Source organism: Chiloscyllium punctatum, chromosome 42 (assembly GCF_047496795.1).
Source record: "Chiloscyllium punctatum isolate Juve2018m chromosome 42, sChiPun1.3, whole genome shotgun sequence".
In the NCBI taxonomy this organism is placed as follows: Eukaryota; Metazoa; Chordata; class Chondrichthyes; order Orectolobiformes; family Hemiscylliidae; genus Chiloscyllium; species Chiloscyllium punctatum.
The window spans coordinates 31797449-31817253 of NC_092780.1; the positions used below are offsets into that span (position 1 = coordinate 31797449).

At 41.7% G+C, this 19805-nt stretch overlaps 1 protein-coding gene across 7 annotated transcripts in view; it reads right to left on the reverse strand.

The window, feature by feature from the left end:
- Window positions 1-19805, reverse strand: part of LOC140465874 (disintegrin and metalloproteinase domain-containing protein 11-like) — a 173555-nt gene that overhangs the window by 98775 nt on the left and 54975 nt on the right. For all 7 annotated transcript variants that reach the window (XR_011955175.1, XR_011955176.1, XM_072561755.1 and 4 more), the window contains 2 exons: window positions 14981-15044; window positions 1618-1687 (listed from right to left, as the gene is read on the reverse strand). Coding sequence is in view for 5 of the 7 variants with exons in the window: in XM_072561755.1 (XP_072417856.1) it covers window positions 1618-1687; window positions 14981-15044 (134 nt within the window). In the remaining 2 variants the exon portion in view is untranslated. The remainder of the gene's footprint in view (window positions 1-1617; window positions 1688-14980; window positions 15045-19805) is intronic.

Here is a 19805-nt window from a genome sequence, read left to right on the forward strand (position 1 = left end):
ACACCTCATAGAGCCTAATCTTGTTGGAAGTGACACTCACTGTGAGAGAGAGGGAACTCTTTTTTCACTATCTGCCGTTCCTGACTAGTCTTTGCATTTTATTCATAGCTTACCCCCTTTCCCTTTGGAATAGTAAATTTTACGCCTGGACTCTTCCCTTCATTCCCACCACGCCTCCTTTGCTAATGCTGTTGAAGGTTTGTCTTTGGGGTTCTAAGCTTGTCCTGTTGCTAATTCCACAGTTGCTGTAGTCTCTCTCTCTCTGTTGGCTATCATATTTCAGCTGCTGACGATCTGTATTCTTAAAATGGCAATCCTTTTCAAAGTGGTAAACACATCTGTCTTCCAAATTTCATTTGCTGTATCATCTCCTCATGATGAAGGTCTCTGCAAGGAATTTTAATCCACACTGTAGCTCACTATGTGTTATTGTCCTGGCACCACTATGGGTATCTTTTGATATCTGCCATAGAGTCATAGAGATGTACAGCATGGAAACAGACCCTTCCGTCCAACCGGTCCATGCCGACCAGAAATCCCAACCCAATCTACTCGCACCTGCCAGCGCCGGGCCCATATCCCTCCAAACCCTTCCTATTCATATACCCATCCAAATGCCTCTTCAATGTTGCAATTGTACCAGCCTCCACCACTTCCTCTGGCAGCTCATTCCATACACGTACCACCCTCTGCGTGAAAAAGTTGCCCCTTAGGTCTCTTTTGTATCTTTCCCCTCTCATCCTAAACCTATGCCCTCTAGTTCTGGACTCCCTGACCCTAGGGAAAAGACTTTGTCTATTTATCCTATCCATGCCCCTCATAACTTTGTAAACCTCTATAAGGTCACCCCTCAGCTTCCGATGCTCCAGAGAAAACAGCCCCAGCCTGTTCATCCTCTCCCTGTAGCTCAGATCCTCCAACACTGGCAACATCCTTGTAAATCTTTTCTGAACCCTTTCAAGTTTCACAACATCTTTCCAATAGGAAGGAGACCAGAATTGCATGCAATATTCCAACAGTGGCCTAATCAATGTCCTGTACAGCCGCAACAAACATCATTTAGAGTGAAAGGTTGTTTTTGGTAGCTCACCAAGTGTGTATGGTCTATCTAGTGATCATTTGTAAAGGAGACACTGCCATGGATAAGCACAGAAAAGACATTCTTCTTGGTCAACAAGATGTTTATGAAAGCAACAAAAGCAACCACATTACTAGTCAGGCAGTTATTTTGACTGTCAGGAGCTGTACTGAATACATTTGCTCCCCAGACAGTCTAGAACTCATTATCTACACTCACAGACTGAGAGATCTCAATACAAATGGTGGCATTCAACATGATTTGAACATAAATTCCTTCCAAAACATTATTTTATACAACACGTCCTCCAGCACCAACCTATTTCTCTGACTGCAAGTTTCCTTTATCAAATTGCACCCAATGCTCTAATTGAAAAAATCTTCTTAATCAGAGTTGGGCTGTGCAATGTAACAACTTGATGCTAGCTGGAGCAGAGTGAAACATGACAATGGTCAATTTATATTTCGTCCCCTCTCATTTGACACTAACTCAACTAATGTATACCTGTAGCAGAAAATAGTTTAAGAAAAATTCCTTACCAGATGAGGTACATCCCACAGGGATCTCAAATCCAGGAGATCTGTATATAATATGAGGTTGTTGATCATGCTATAAGTAAGAGGAGCATAACAATGTTATATCTGAGCAGTATCGAACATGTTGAATTAACCCTATAACTTGATGAATCTGAATACATTTCAGGACTCAATTTGAGAAGATCTCTATTTATGTAATTATGCATTCAAAGTGATACTTTGCGTGCAAACGTTTAAATAATGCACAGCAGGCCATTATTAGATTGCAAGGGTCATTTTCTGCATAATGTAATGTAATGTTAGAGGATAAATGATTCTACTGTTTCACCATCTAACTACTGCAGTGATACAAGCAAAATTGAAATACAATCATAGGAAAACATCTGAAGGAAAAAGCAAGCCAGTATTCCAAGGAACCATTCAAAATAAAGCAACTTGTAAACCAGGACAAATTTATCCCAATCCTAATCTAGAAAAATATGAATTTGATCACATTACTGTGTGTTGTTGCTGATTAAGTTTTAACATTATCAGAAAGATTTAAGAGTAACTGAAAAGCTTAGAGTCTTGCTCTTGTAACTGCAAGGTTTGGATACTTACAAATCACCTACAAAAGGTCACCACTGGGTATCACTATTCACTGGGTTCATTCACTCACAATAGTCTTAAACTGAAATGAACTGTATTTGACCAGAATGATAGTATGAGTTATCAGGAACAAACTTTGCATTCTGATCTAAATCAGAACATTGACAAAAATAGAATGGAGGTAATTTTACTCTATGTTGGAGAACTAATGTCACATTAACACTGTTATTTGCTTAATTAGTTGTTACAATGTTAGGCATGCTTACACCATTTTTAAAATCCTAATTTATGTGAAAAGTGTATTGGAGCTAAAACTCAGTTGGCTCAAAAAACATCTGTGCACAAAACACTGAAATATGTTCTTCCGCCTGGGAACCCTCCAACCACAAGGGATGAACTCAGATTTCTCCAGTTTCCTCATTTCCCCTCCCCCCACCTTGTCTCAGTCAAATCCCTTGAACTCAGCACTGCCTTCCTAACCTGCAATCTTCTTCCTGACCTCTCCGCCCCCACCCCACTCCGGCCTATCACCCTCACCTTGACCTCCCTCCACCTATCGCATTCCCAACGCCCCTCCCCCAAGTCCCTCCTCCCTACCTTTTACCTTAGCTTGCTGGACACACTTTCCTCATTCCTGAAGAAGGGCTTATGCCCGAAACGTCGATTCTCCTGCTCCTTGGATGCTGCCTGACCTGCTGCGCTTTTCCAGCAACACATTTTCAGCTCTAAAAATTCAGCTACCCCATTCTGTGTTATCTGCCATCCTCACTGCCTCATTTCCTGCTCCCCTTGTGGCTCCTCTAAGGTTGGTGGAATTTAAATTCAAATCAATAAATCTTGGTATTTCTGTTCCAAACTCTAATGTAAAACTATATGCAATTTAAATGAAAGAGTATTTACAGTTTGGTGCACCCTGAAACAAAAATTGCCTGCACTTCCCCCTCCCAGACAATCAGTCTTAACCTATGAAAACACTGGAAAAACACTAAATTTGTACTAAATTCAAAATGATATGTTTGCCAAGGTGGAGTCTGACAATTTGGAGAAGAGTGAAACATTAACTGTTTTCCTGGCCACAGATGTTGCTAAACCCTCTGACTTTCTCCAGCACTTCCTAATTTTATTTAGAGTCTGTCAGTTGTTGAATTCCTAAAATTATACTGCAGATACAGCACACAAGTATAAGTACATCAAATAAGTACACCACAACTTTCTCATAAAAATATCTCACATCAATTCTCAAGCGGCCTGAAGAAATTGGAGCAATTCACCAGCTAGTAAAATAAAAACTATTTCTCTTGTCAGATTGTATTCTGAAATGAAGTAGTGCAGAATGAGTGGGAGCAAGAATCTCTTCCTAGGCAAAGTTCTAACATCACTGAAAAGTAACAGCAGCACAGATGGACAATTACGTAATTTTCAAATTGACAGCAGTTCAAAACAGAATTATAATTGTTCAAAGTGTAGCCATTACTTTAAATGAACTACCACTTCACTTAATATAATAAAGGAATTGGATAGATTGTGTTAAGCACTTGCACGTAATTACTTAACATAATACAACATGAGTCAGCACAAAATGGGAGCGCTATGAAACTGCCACACTGCAGGAAGTGGGGACAGAAAAGTGTAAAATACATAATGATGTCACTTTGCATGGGACTTTATAATATTTACCCGTCCAATGTGGCCACATCAGAAATAAACCAAAATTATATTACAGCAAGGGTGATAGTGTAGTAATTTTATTTTGAAAAAGAAGATAGCAGGTGCTATCAAATGAAAAGTACTAAATTAACAATACATTGACTTTGAGAGACTTTGATATTTGCTTCACTTTGCAAACAACTAATCAGTTAAACTATTCCAATTGTCAATATGCTCAATTGTGGACCATAATTCTCTTTTCTGAGGGTACCCTGGCGATGGCCAACAATATGAAGCACATGCATTTTGGACACGTAAAGTTTAGATCGGAGTGGTGCTGGAAAAACACAGCAGGTCAGGCAGCATCCGAGGAACAGAAAAATCGATGTTTCGGGCCAAAGCGCTTCAAAGGACTTTTGCCCAAAATGTCGATTTTCCTGCTCCTCGGATGCTGCCTGACCTGCTGTGCTTTTCCAGCACCACTCTGACCTAAACTCTGCGTTCCAGCATCTGCAGTTCTCACTCTTGCTCATTCTGGACACATAGCTGTGTCTTCTCCCATTCAAACATTTCAGTACTATCCCTGCCTCCAAAGAAGCTGAGATTCCCAGCACTTTGTTATTATTCTTTATTTGAAACACAGGCATGTTGCTAAGCCTGTTGAGTTTCTCCAGCACTTCCTGTTTTTATTTAGGGTCTCACAGTTGGTGAATTTTCTAATTCACCATATTCTTTGGTGACACTGACTAAATTCCTCAGAGTCCATCGTTGCAATGGAAGTGGGCCAGTTGGAAAATATTCTGTGTACCATGTTTTGAAGTAGGAAAGACGGAAAAGTGACTGGCAAAAATGATGGAAACGGGAATCCCAGGAAAATGTATGAGTCTGCAGGAACTGATGATGGATTCAGCACCTCCATCTCCCTGTAGGATATATTTGAAATTGGAAGTGATGCAGTGTGTACTGGTTGGAAGGAGAATTGGCCCTCTCTGAAATTCCATGGCAGTCTCACCATATTGCACATATACCGGGAGAAGGAGCCAAAGATCAAGTCCTCAAATCCATTCCTATATGAGGGTGTTCATTCAGGCTGAGTTAGGCCGTTAGGAGCATATATTAAACCTGTTCAATGCTGCCCACCTCAGCACATTTCACCATCTTGTAGCATAAAATCTTTTCCATAGTTTTGGTGTCTTATTCTGATTGCTATGCATTCAAAATTCAACCTTAATCTAAACTCTTCTTTATCTTGAGTATGATCATTGCCGCCATCTTACATCATTCTGCTCACCCATCTCTCTTGTCCTCACCAACCTACTTCTTGTCATCCCAATGAAGACTGACCAATAGGAGGAAACCTGGCTGGAGCAGGAGAAGGAATCCAGGGACATCAAGGTCAATTGTGTCATCTCTGTTACTGCTTTAGTCTACATGAATCAGGTACCATTGCCTGTTTCAGCAACAGAGAAAAGGCTAAACAACATGCAGTTTTAAAGTATCCATCAAAGCCTCAGGTCACCTCCAAACACTTTACAATTGATTTAGCATTTTTGAAGTGAAAGCAGAAAGTGTTGGAACACTCTGCAAGCCAGGCAGCATCAGTGGACAGAGAGGTGGAGTTAACCTTTCAGGTCAATGACGTTGAAGAATTATGCTACTTGATCCACTAAATGTTCCAACACTTTGTTTTCACTGTAGATTTCTAGTCTCTGTTATGTATGAAATACGGGAGCACTTAACACATCTGTCTCATGTTGCTTGAGGTACTTATATCCACTTGGAATTCACAATCTTCCAGCTAAGAGATAGCAGCCGTCCCAAATGAATCAAATGAAAGTGTTGCGGATGTGACCAAACACCCTCAAAATATATTAAGAAAACTAAACTCTAACTTTTCCTTATTTTAAAGGCAAGTGCCAGGCATTGCATTCTGGATGAAACTTGATTGGCCAAACTACCAGTCTCTAAGCAAAACACACTTTATATACTAGAGATAAAAGACAACAAAATAAAATTGGAATAACTTCAACTCTACTGGAAAACTTAAAAGATTGACAAAACTTTTAACTACTGAAGTGTAACTGTTCCAATAATAGCAACATCTTATAAACATACCCTTGGCAAAGGCAAATTCAGTAAAACAGATTGTCTCACATGCAATTCTAATAGCAAGAAGAGAATCGCCCAGCTTTTAGCTGTAACCAAGATGGAAAACATCTTCAGCATGAAGCTTCAAGACTCCAGCAACTGCTACTGAAAAACTAAAACTAGAAATTCTGGTTCTGTGGGAGTCTGACCCCACCCATTCAGGCTGCTTCTATTGTTCCAATGTTTAAAAGAAACTTCAGGCCTCACAAGCTGCTTATTTTACTGGCTCTGCATAGATTGCCCTCTACCTCTCTCTCAACCTTTCTTCATAATAAACCAGACAATGTACACCTCTTAAAGCCATAGTTTTGTCACAAAAGGGAGAGAAGGGAGCTGCATTTTAAGAACCACATGGTTAGAAGGCAGTCTTAAAACTTCAGGCTACAGGGATGGTTTCATAAGCAACACATAACACTGAGAATCATTTTTTTTAAATGCACAGGCTAACACACCCCTTGAAGCTAACTTTGCTGAGATATGCAAATGCAAACCACTCAGTCTTGTTTGTAAGGTACCCATTTTCTTGCTGCTTGTATACCTATTTTCAATTATCTAAACTTAAAAGCCACCATGGCTGAATACAATCCATTAGAAGTTATAAAATATAAATTGCCCCCCAGCAAAAAGGAATTTATTCTCATTAAAGGCCATATTTTCTCACTGCACGCCTCCATTCAATTAACTCTTGGAAGTTAGCGGAAAGCTGCATTTCCTCAAACAATTAACATAAGTCATATCCAGATCAGCAACTAGAATTTCAGCGAATTTCTCAGTTCAAAATCTTAGGGCAGGATTTGGAGATGCCGGTATTGGACTGGGGTGTACAACGTTAAAAATCACACAACACCAGGTTATAGTCCAACAGATTTAATTGGAAGCACACTAACTTTCAGAGCATCACCGACTATCGCCTGATGAAGGAGCGATGTTGTGTTGTGTGATTTTTAAACTTAGTGGCAGGAAATTGATTTAAAATGGAGGAAAAAACTGGTGTCATCTTACTTCTGACATGGTATCGCCTTGAGCTTCCCCATTGTTTAATGTGGATAAATGTATGGTTATCCACTCTGGTGGCAAGAACAGGAAGGCAGATTACTCCCTAAATGGAATCAATTTAGGTAAAGGGGCAGTACAAAGAGATCTGGGTGTTCTTGTACACCAGTCAATGAAGGTATAGCAGGTAGTGAAGAAGGCTAATAGCATGCTGGCCTTCATAACAAGGGGAATTGAGTATAGAAGCAAAGAGATTCTTCTGCAGCTGTAAAAGGCCCTGGTAAGACCACACCTGGAGTATTGTGTGCAGTTCTGGTCTCCAAATTTGAGGAAAGACATTCTGGCTATTGTGGGAGTGCAGCGTAGGTCACGAGGTCAATTCCTGGAATGGTGGGATTACCTTACACTGAAAGACTGAAGTGACTGGGCTTGTATACCCTTGAGTTTAGAAGACTGGGAGGGGATCTGATTGAGACATATAAGATTATTAAAGGATTGGACACTCTGGAGACAGGAAATATGTTTCCGCTGATGGGTGAGTGCCGAACCAGAGGACACAGCTTAAAAATACGGGGTAGACCATTTAGGACAGAGATGAGGAGAAACTTCTTCACCCAGAGAGTGGTGGCTGTGTGGAATGCTCTGCCCCAGAGGGCAGTGGAGGCCCAGTCTCTGGATTCATTTAAGAAAGAGTTGGATAGAGCTCTCAAGGATTGTGGAACCAAGGGTTATGGAGATAAGGCAGGAACAGGATACGGATTAAGGATGATCAGCCATGATCATATTGAATGGTGGTGCAAGCTCGAAGGGCAGAATGGCCTACTCCTGCACCTGTTGTCTATTGTCTATTGCAGTCAACGACAGAGCAAATAATTCACTGCATACTACTTCATTAAAAAGCAAGCTGTATAAATGTACTGTAGATAAATACAACCATTATTACTAACAAGGTGAAGTCTATTCCCTGTTGGACAAACGTGTGTTTCCCACTCAAACAGAACCTTATCCAGCTTCCTTCTATTTGCATGAAATCCATTTTACTGCAGGCACTAGTAACTAGACAGTAATAACACCGCGTATTGGTTCATGCACCTGTCTCTGCCTCTCTCCCTCCACTGAAACTGCCTGACCTGCTGAGTATTTGCAAGCTCTGTTTGTATTTCAGATTTCCAACACCTGCAGTATTTTGCTGTTTTAATCATTCAGAATGTTAAGGTACTATGTTTTGCACACAAAGTGCTATCTGGGAGTCCAGCCAAGTTGACAACATTTGGCAAGTTGTCTCAGTTAGCAGTTGTCAAATCTGATCTCTGGCATTGCAAAGCTTGGGCAACGTCCTTTGTGGAGACTTCTAATTGCATTTCTTGTGGGATCTGTCTGGGAGAAGTCCAGGTTCACAGTAATTGGTTTCCTTTGTATTTCCTTCCACTTCATATTGCGCCTTTTCTGACTAATGTGAGCTCTAGTGATGCTTCGTTGCTGTGGTTAGTGAACCTCTGAAGTGACAGCAGTTAGATAGTTCCAGAAGGACCCATGCTGTTTTGTAGTCGCAATGCTGCTCTAGTAATTAAACACTTCAACCATAAACCCAGATCTACATGAATTACGAGACTTGTCGTATTCAAAGCTGTGTTCTACTATCTTGTTCAAAAGGCAGGCAGAAAGAGGAGCATGTGTCTCTCATTAATTTCTCCAGGAAAGCACGAGTAGTTCAGGCTTCAGTATGACGTTCGGTAAGGACGACGAACTGGACCATGCAGATTCTGCTGCAGGTAGTGTTCATTTAGATCTGTTTCCATGCATTCCTTTGGTCTTACTCAGTTATCTGACAGGCTAGGTCTTCCCAATTCACTAATGCTCTTTGTGGAATTTATGGATCTGAAAGCAAACGTGGTTCAAGGAATTAACAGGGGTTTCTCAGGGAATGGATATATGGTTCAACTCTTCGACTTAGGTTGTTTATTTTGATCATGGCTACGTCCTCGAATGTGTGCTTAATTTGAAAAAGGCCATGCTGGACACGGTGGGCTTTGTCAAACAGCTTCTGGAATATTTTGCAATGTCAGGTAACCGAGACAAGGACAAGACTTATACAATTAACGGTAGGATCCTGGGTAGTGAGGTACAACAGAGACACCTAGGGGTTCAGGTTCTTTGAAATTTGCGTCATGTATAAGCAGGTGTTCAGCACACTTGGCTTCAATGCTCAGGCCTTTGAATATAAGACTTGGGACGTCATGTTGAGGTTGTACAGGACAATGGTGAGGCCTCTTCGAGAGTACTTTGTGCAGTCCTGGTCTCCCTGTTGTAGGAAAGATATTATTAAACAGGAGAGGGTTCAGAAAAGATTTACCAGGATGTTGCCAGGAATGGAGGGCTTGAGTAATAACAACAGACTGGAAAGACTGGGACTTTTTCACTGGAGATGAGGAGGTTGAGGGGTGACCTTACTGAGGTTTGTAAATTCGTGAGGGGTACAGTGAATGACAAAGGTTTTTTTCCCTAGGATGAGGCAGTTCAAAACTAGAAAATGTTTGCAGGGAAGTGGGCCAAACATTTTTGTTTAGGAACACGGTCGCATGGACTGGTTGGACCGAAGGGTCTGTTTCCATGCTGTATGACTCAGCTGTGATCGGACAGATTCTGTCCAACAAAAGATGTAGACCAGTTCTAGTGATGTTATAATCAAATCTCCTTCAGGACTAATGCATGGCGAAGGCATCGGAGTGTTCAACATCACACCAGATTGGTAAAAGGATGGACAGGGTCTGGGAGATATCCAGCAGATACAAAGATTTTTTTTTCTCTAGCTGGGGAGGGGTGGGGGAGCTGAGAGACAAATGGAAGGGGGTGGGGTAGGGGAGGACGGTAGCTGAGAAAGTGATTAGGTAGATGAAGATGAGGGAGAAGGTGATAGGTCAAGAGAGGAGGTTGGAGTGGATAGGTGATAGACAGGTTAGGAGGGCAGTGCCGAGTTGGAGGCTTGCGATTGGGATAAACTGGCGGGAGGAGAAACAAGGAAACTGTTGAAATCTACATTGATCCCATGAGGTTGCAGGGTCGGGTGGTAAAAGTTTGGCGATGGTGGAGGCCCAGGACCTGCATTTCCTTGGGAGGGAGAGTTGAAGCATTCAGCCATGGGGCAGAGAGGTTGGTTGGTGTGAGTGTCCCAGAGATGTTCTCTGAAACGATCCGCAAGTAGGCATTCTGTATCCCTGGTGGAAAGGAGACCACATCTGGTGCAATGGATATAGTAGGTGACTTTGGTGGAGGTACAGGTAAATTTCTGTCAGATGTGGAAGGATCCTTTGGGGCCTTGGATGGAGGCGAGGGGAGTGGTGTGGATTGCAGGCTTTCCACTTCTTGTGTTGGGAGGGGAAGGTGCCATGAGTGGGGTGTGGGCTAGATGGAGGCATGGACCTGACGAGGGAGTCGCCGAGGGAATGGTCTCTCCGGAATGCTGATGGGGTGGGGAGGGAAATGTGTCTCTGGTGGTGGCGTCCGTTTGTGGGGGAGGGAATTGGTGGAGGATGATGTGATGTATATGGAGGTTGGTGGGGTGGAAAGTGAGGACTGGGGTGGGGGGGGTGGCCTTTCCATCACCTTTACTATCTATCTGCTTCACCCTCCTACCACCTTCTCCCTCACCTTCTTTCTCAGCTACTTTCCTCCCGCTCCCATTTATCTCTCAGCAGCCCCTGACCCACAAGCCTCATTCCTGTTGATTCTCCTGCTCCTCAGATGCTGCCTGACCTGCTGTGCTTTTCCAGCATCACACTCTCAACTCGGATCTCCAGCATTTGCAGTCCTGACTTTCTCCTCTAGGATGTGTAAGGGTGTCAGTCTCCATATCCAGCAAAGTAGTGAGGGCCTAGTACAAAGCCATGACTCTATTGAGATTGGTTGGTTAACATTTGTGCTCCTCGTTATGAAGGTACAGGTCTCCTCCTTGTACAGTCACAGATTCATACAGCAAGAAAATAGAGACTTTGGTCCAACCAGTCCATGCCGAGCATAATCCCTCACCAAATTAGTCCCACCTGCTCCTGGCCCATGTCCCTCCAAACCTTTCCTATTCACGTACTTATCCAAATGGCGTTTAAACAATGTAACTGCACCCACATCCACCACTTCCTCAGGAAGTTCATTCCACATGCAGACCACGGGATATTAGAGATACATCAATACTTTCTCGACTGGTGATAGTAACCTTGAGATGTGTGTACTGGGATCTTGAAGTAACTTCACAGGGATCTAATTAGTATGATCTGAAATGGACAGATGAGATGATGGGAGTTTGGGTGTGGGGAGTGCTGAAGGGAACGGGTGGTAGAGGCAGAGACGATCAGAGTTCATTGCTCAGACAGCGGCAAAAAACACATTCACGGGATAAAAGATAGAATGACGCTTTTCCTCACGGTCTCTCACAAAACAATTGAAGCTCTGAGCATGCATCGCATTGGGGATCCAAATACATTTCCTCAAAAATATGCTGGGCATTATGGCCAGACTGTGTCTGGCAAAAAACATGCCCAATGAATTTTCTGGCCAGTTCCACCCCATTTACGTGTGATTTAGAGTTAGCCAGAAATCACCCTTTCTCCTCTAAGCGCTTGAGGTATCACAGCCGTTGTCAGCATTATATTGGAGTCATTAATACAGATGACCCTTTCAAGGATCACTAACAAGGTTAGCATTCTTCATTTTTTCCCTGACCATTCAACAATTTTTCTATTTTCCTAAGACCTTCACAGAGTCTGACAGTCTTAACTCTTACGAAATCTAATCCTGTCTGTATGTCTGCCTGCACTGCAGTAACCTAATTACTATGTCAGTTCATTGCCAAGTCAACACTGCAGTAAATATGAGCTATGACACTAAAGTGACTGTGTTTTCAATGGTTTGCCATACATCTTGATTTATTTATACTGCATGCTGGAGAGTCTTGTGTTAGTTACTAAGTTTAACGATGGGTGACAATGAGAAAATGATAAGGCACATTACGAGATGCTGTAACATTTAAACTACAATTATAAATAGATCAGCATATTTGGATTTTTAATGTTTAACTGGGTCGAATGTTTGAAAAGATCTGTAGCTCGGGTTGTGGATGAGGTTGTAGATTCGTTCACCGAGCCGGTCTAACTCCTGCACTGACAATGTCACCTAGCGAGGTGACGAAATGTCTGCAGTTAAACACAGCAGCTCAGCAAACAAATCCACAATGTCATTTAACTGGCTGTTCTAATAAAAGCATCTGGTAGTATTGCTGTTGTCTAGTGGCAAAATTTTAATTCGTAGGCCAGGATCTTCTTGCCTGTGAGCTAACTATTTTGATTGGCATTAAAACTGCTTTATTTCAGGAATATGGGGCTCAAGTGGACAATAATTAAAGTGAGGCTGAGACTTAGCTATGATTTTATTAAATGGTAGAGGTGGTTCAAATGGCCAAATACTTTCCTCATGTCCTCTTTCTCGTTATCTTATGTTAACCCAGAAGCCTATGCGCTGTTAATTTATGTGAGGGCTAGATTTTTGTGATACTGGGTAAACTCCACAGGCCTTTAAAAACAACACGTGTCATCCAGATATGGAAATCCTGACCCATTTCTCATAAATCCCAGTTTTGTTGGCAAAATGGCATGATCATGCAGGTGGTAAAACTTGACTCAACAAGGTCATTTGAAGTTAATGCAGAGTTCCAATAAGCAGAAGTCTTGCTGCTCTAATGGCCTCAATCTGTATCGTGGGCACTATGATCTTGTGAAGGAAGTGTAAATGCTTATAATGGGTGGTTGGGCTTGTTTGTGTGTCATTATCTGAAGTGACTTAAATTCCAAATCCTTTAGAAATGAAGTTAAATTGCAGCTCTTTTGAGTAAAAAAAAACAGATATCTACTGTCAAGGGAATTGATTAAAAGGCCATTTGTTGTAGCTTAGGGGAAAAAAAATCATTATTCATCTGTTCTTGCAAATTCAGTAGACTTAATTGTTGCCATTTCTCAAGAACTGTTACTACAACGGAGCTTATTATGATTGATTGGCTGAGGTTCAAAAGCTTCAAGACTACTTATTTCAGTGGGGGGAGGGGGGCAGCCTCTACATTCAGAGTTTAATTCATGGATTTAAGAAGCTATTAAAGGATTAGCTGTTTTCAACGTGCTAAGTGAGTAGATCTTTGTTAATTTTGGAAATTATTGAGACTTTGTGAGAATTTTACTTTTTTTTTTAATGTGCTTTTTTACAATATCAAGTGTGAATGTGAATCTTGAAGCTTATTGGAAGTTGGTTTACACTCATCTCCACAGGAGATGGGTTGCCTATAGTGGCAAAGGATATATATGAGGAAGGGGCATAGAGGTATTATTGGAAGTGGATAGGAGGTAACTTGAGGGAGGGAGGGAAAAGGGCAAATGGGCTTTTAATATAACTAGGCCAAAGTCTTAGAGAACCAAGATTGGCCTTCTAATAATTCCTCATTAGCACTCACCCACCTCCAGAAATAGCAAGCTCCCATCCTAGAGATTCAATCCCTGCAACCCTGAACTGAAATTATGGCAGGTGGGGGCACTTTTATAGAAGACAGTTCTGCCAAGCTAAGACACTTTCTGACTCAACCTCCCCGCCTCGTTGGCGAAAATCCAGCTCAAAATGTTTACCTGGTTGAGCTTTCAGAGTCCTGTGAAATAAGGGAGCCAAGTCTCCAAACAACAATGCAAGATGTTTATTTCCAAACTGCTGGAGATTCAAATATCTCAATGCATTTTCAGGTGCGTCAGACATTCAAATCTCTAGGTACATTTTTAACCCAGGGAACTCAGGCATGAATTGATAAAATCTTCGACAGATTAGGGGTGTGCTGCTGTAGGTTTACCATCTAAAGCTTGTATGCACAGGTGAGCTACCAGTTGCTTGTTCAGCCAGGATCAGCCTGCCCATTTGGGCCTTGGTATGCAGGATTATCCAAAACTGGCTGGGGACAATTCAGCCTTTCGGTGGCAGATGTACAATAAGCCAGACTGCGTGGTCATTCATTACTGAAAGCAGAGCCAAATGGTGAGACAAGCAGCGTAACTAATCAGTACAGCTAGTGTTCTCTCATCTGCAATATGTGTGAACACCATTCTATACTGAGCAGTAATTCCAATAGTGTCGAAACCTTGGATAGATGAGCATGCCTCATCAAATGTTATGTCTTGCAGCAGACGGTAACCCAATCTAGGAACGCAATCTTCACCCAATTGAAATGACATATGCAATTTAATTTGCAATATATCAGTAATTTTGATACTCTAGATTTCCAGGTGATACTTTGCTTACTAGACTTACTTGTAATTAATTCTTTACTTTGGATGTTAGCACATGGATCATTCACACATAGATTAGCTGCTGTGAGGACAATGCTCTCCAAGTTGCTGAGTGACAGCTCAGTATAGTCCAGAGACCACCTCCCTTGTTACTTTTTTTTAAACTAATCTCACAGGAGCCAATAGTTATTCTGTTAGATGCTGAAAAGGCTAGACAAAGAAGCAGACATTGATAGTGTGGTGCAGAAAAAGCACAGCAGATCAGGCAGCATCAGAGGAGCAGGAGAATCGACGTTTCGGGTATAACCCTTCATTAGGAATGAGGCTTGTAAGGAAGCAGATCTATTGGGGCATATTTCTTGTAAGGCACAAGGTGAACCTATTCCGTTATCACTAAAGCAAGATGAGTACTATCAGAATGACCATGCCATTTCTCAGTACAGTCTCCATGAATTACATTTGTTATGCAATTATCAAAGAAAGATTTTTCCAGCTCACTTTGCTGCACTACGTCAGACCTTACCTTTCAAGGAGACACTCAAAACAATTTGAAAGACAGCTTCTTTTAACTACTTGTAATGGCTAGAGCTCCAAAGAAAATATTTTACTGGCACAACATTGGACAGATGGAGAAAGTTATTGAAGATCTGACATGAAGATCTGACATAAAGATCTGGGCTTACCTGATCAGTTTTGCCGTGCATTACTTCAATAACGTAAGTGAAGTTTCCATCATTAAACACACCACTAGAGAGAAGGAATTCATAGTTAGGTATTAGCTCAAAGGATTATCAAAGTATATTCACAATCTTGACTGATCTCTTGTAGGCCGAATGTGTTAGAAATGTTTGCATTAATAGAAAACCTGCTTTTATCTTTAAAACACAGTCCTTCTTTATAACTTCTATCTGTTTTTTTAAAAATTAGTTATTTTTTTTCCCAGGACCTTTTGTTCCTCCTATAAATCATTTTGGTCACTTCTGTATATCGGCATACACCCGCAATGTTGAAATCCATTTTCCCCAGGTACCAACTCTTGATCAAGTATAGCATTTATGTAAACTATATATTTCGATAAATCGTTTTATGTTGAAGAGAATCCACAGTGAATCGAGAGATACATCATAATTTTCAACCCAAGTAAATAATGTACACTGACTAACAACAGCAAGTGTGGGAGTTGACTCGAAGATCGATTATACACACTGGTCATATCCTAAATGGCTATAACAGAAGAAACCTATTTTCCCTCAATCTATTTAACTCATCTGCAGCTTTTCACACAATTGACCGCACCAATTCTCTCTGATCCATCTGGGTTGGAGTTGCTTTATCTGCTAATCATAGCCAGAGAATGAGCTGCACTAGCTTAGAAATATAGATACAAAGGAAAATAAATGGGAGCAGGGGTATATATTCAAGCATCCTGAGACTGTAAACCCTTGTTTTGGACCCCATGGCCAGAGGAAACATCATCCCTGTATCCAGTCTGTCCAGCCCTGTCAGAATTTTATATGTTTCAGTGAGATATTCTTTTATCCTAAACTCCAGAGAATATCAGCCCTAATCTCTCCTCATAAGACAAAGCTAGCATCCCAGGAAGCAGCCTCTAGAAACTTCGCTGAACTCCCTTTATTGCAAGTGGACCTTTTCTCTGGTAAAGAGACCAAAAACTGCACACAACCGTCCAAGTGCTCTCTCTCCCCAAGTCCCTGTACAGCTGCAGTTATATGTTCCCACTCCTACACTGAGACCTTCTTGCAATGAATGTCAATGTACCATTTGCCTTTCTAACTGTGTGCTGCACCTGTAAGCTTGCTTCCAGTGACCCACGTACAAGAATGCTCAGGTCCCTTTGTGTGCCTTTTAAAAGAACATTTTTCAATTTATTTAAAAAATACTCTGTCATTCGGTTTTTCCAAAAGCAGACCCTACCATTCAGTTTCCCAAACTAAGTTGACAACTTTACACTTAGCCAAGTTCTACTGCATCTGTCATGCACTTGCCCACTCATTCGATTGGTCTAAATCACCTTGAAAGTTCTTTTTATATCCTCCTCGCTACTCACAATCCCACCCTGTAGTCATCTGTAAATTGTAAAATATTACGTCTGATTCCCCATCTAATCTATTGATACATGCAATGAACAGGTGCGGACCAAGAACTGATTCCCACTTCTCACAGCCTTCCACTCTGGGGGAAAAAACTATTTATTACTAATCTCAGTTTCCTGTCTATGAACTAGTTTTCAATCCATGCCAAGTATATTACCGCCAAGTATATTACCACCAACATAATGTGTTTTGATTTTGCCTACTAATCTCTTCTGTGGAACTTCATCTAAGGCTTTCCAAAAAGCTAAAGAGACCACACCGACGGAATGTCCATCATTAATTCTACAAGCCACATCATCAACAGACTCTAGTAGGTTTATCAAAACATGATTTCCCTTTCTTAATTCCATACTGACATTGTGTAACATTGTTGTGTTTTTCCCCGTCCTGTTAGCACATCCTCCATAATGGAGTCCAGCATTTTCCCTTCCACTGATGTGAGGTTAACCAGTCTGTCATTCCCAGTTTTCTCCCTCATTCTTAAAAAATTATTACTATTGCAGTTACATCTGCCCCTCCAATCTGCTGAGATTGTTCCAGAATCTACAGAATTTTGGAAGATGATGAACAATGCATCCATACTTTCCAGCTCCATCTACTTTATCTAACTAAATTCTAAACTTCTCCAAATCCTTTGGCTTGTTATCTTTTTCTAGCAACTTTATATGAATCTTCATTAGATCTAATGCTATTCTTGGTTTCTTTTGTTACCCATAGTTAGAACAATTTCCTTTTGTATAATTTTTGCAACACATGTATTTGTTCTTCAAATATTAACCTATCTAATTAAGGTCAGGAGAAAGTGAAGACGGCAGATGCTGAAGATCAGAGTCAAAACACTGGAAAAGCTCAACAGGTCAGGCAGCATCCAAGCAACCCCACCACCCTGTGGTCAACCACTTCAACTCCCCTTCCCACTCTGCCAAGGACATGCAAGTCCTGGGCCTCCTCCACCACCAAATCCAATCCACCCAACACCTGGAGGAAGAACACCCCATTTTCCACATTAGGACACTACAGCCACACGGCACCAACTTCGATTTCACTGGCTTCCTCATCTCACTGCCCCCCCACCTCATCCCAGATCCAACCCTCTAACTTGGCACTGCCCTCTCAAACCATCCTACCTGGATCCAACACCCCACCCCCCTCAGCCCAAAAGCAACAGAGACACGGAGGAGCAGATTGGGAGGCAGATTTTGGAAAGGTGCAGAGATAACAGGGTTGTTGTCAAGAGTGAATTCAACTTCCCTAATACTGATTAGAACCTCTTTTCTGCAAATAGTTTGGATGGCACAGATTTTGTCAGGTATGCCCAGGAAGGATTCCTGACTCAATACATAGATAGGCCAACAATAGGGAAGGCCATATTGAATTTAATGTTTGGCCTCTGCTTCATCCATCCCCCCCATCCCCCATATATTTTGTCACAGTGGCTTCAACCTTGGTCATTCACAGCTCCTAATCTCCCTATAATCTCTTTTATGCACTGTCATTATCACCTCTTTACTGCTACCTTTGCTTCTAGAGCCATGACTCACCTTCTCTCAGCCTAGTATAAATACCTCCCTATTTTTTCCTTTTTTTAGCTTTGACAAAGAATCAGTTAGACTCAAAACGTCAGCTCTTTTCTCTCCTTACATATGCTGCCAGACCTGCTGACAATTTCCAGCATTTTCTCTTTTAGTCTTACATCAGCGGTGAGCAAATTATTGGAGAGGATTCTGACAGACAGGATTATGATTATTTGGAAAAGCATAGCTTGATTAGAAATAGTCAACATCACTTTGTGAGGGGCAGGTCATGCCTCACAAGCCTTATTGAATTCTTTGAGGATGTGACAAAATATATTGATGATAGTAAAGCAGTGCAGATGGTGTATATGGATTTTAGCAAAGCGTTTGATAATGTCCCCCATTGTAGGTACACTCAGAAAGTAAGGAGGCATGGGATACAGGGAAATTTGACTGTATACAGAATTGGCTGGCCAGATATGACACAGGGTGGTAGTAGATAGAGACCATTCAGCCTGGAACTCAGTGACCAGTGGAATTCCACAGGGACCTGTTCTCGGACGTCTGCTCTTTGTGGTTTTTGTAAAGGATTTGCATGAGGAAGTGGAAGGGTGGGTTAGTAAGTATGTCGATGGCATGAAGGTTGGTGAAGTTGTGGATAGTGTGGAGGGCTGTTGTAGGTTGCAACACGACCTTGACAGGATGCAACGCTGGGCTGAGAAGTGGCAGATGGAGTTCAACCTGGAAAAGTGTGAAGGGATTCATTTTGGAAGGTTGAATTTTAATGCAGATTACAGGGTTAAAGGTGGGATTCTAGGCAGTGTGGAAGAACAGAAGGATCTTGCCATACACATCCACTGATCCCTCCAAGGGCAGAAATGGTGCTTACAAGGAGGAATAATTTTAAAGTGATTGGAAGAAGGTTTAGTGAAGATGTCAAAGGTAGGTTCTTTATGCAGAGAGTGGTGGGTGCTTGGAATGTACTGCCAGCGGTGGTAGTAGAGTCAGATACATTAGGGACATTTAAGTGACGCTTGGATAGGTACATGGATGATAGTAAAATGAAAGGTACGTGGGTTAGTTTGATCTTAGAGCGGCATAAAAGGTTGGCTCAACATTGAGGGCCGAAGGACCTGCGTCATGCTGTACTGTTCTATGTCTCTCCACAGATACTACCAGATCTGTTGAACTTCTCCAGCAATGACTTTGTTTTGTTGAGTAGCATTTTTAGAAAGCCAATGGAGTGAATTATGTAACATGACAGCAACCCATCTGTTACTCTACAATGTGTGTATGCGTGTAGAATTTGTGTGTGTGTAGACTGTGTCTATTTGGCATCCCAGTATCAGTGATGGACAAATTTATCACCATGTTTACATCAATTTCTCATTGGAACATCAAAACTAGTAGCAGTAGGAGGCCATTTGGCCCTTCAAGCCTGCTCTGCCATTCAATATGATCATGGACTATCCTCTACCTCCATGCCCTCTCCAAATCCCTTGATTTTATTAAAATCTAAAAATATATCAATCCTCTAAACCCTTCCTGTTCCTATCCCAATCCACATGCCTTTTAAAATGTTGTAATTGTATTCCCACCTTCACCATTCCTCAGGCAGCTTGTTCCATACACGCATCACCTTGTGTAACAAAGTTTGCCCTCAGGTCCTTTTTGCAAGCTAGGTGGATTAGCCATGTTAAGTGCAGGGTAACAGGGATAGAGTTGGGGGTCAGGTCTGAATGGCATACTCTTTGGAGGTTTGGTGTGGACTCGATGGGATGGATGGTTTGCCTCCACACTGTAGGACTTCTATGATTCTGCTGCAGCATTTTCTGTCAGTCAGCCACCTTTGCAACTCGGCTGGATGTTGAGAATTACAA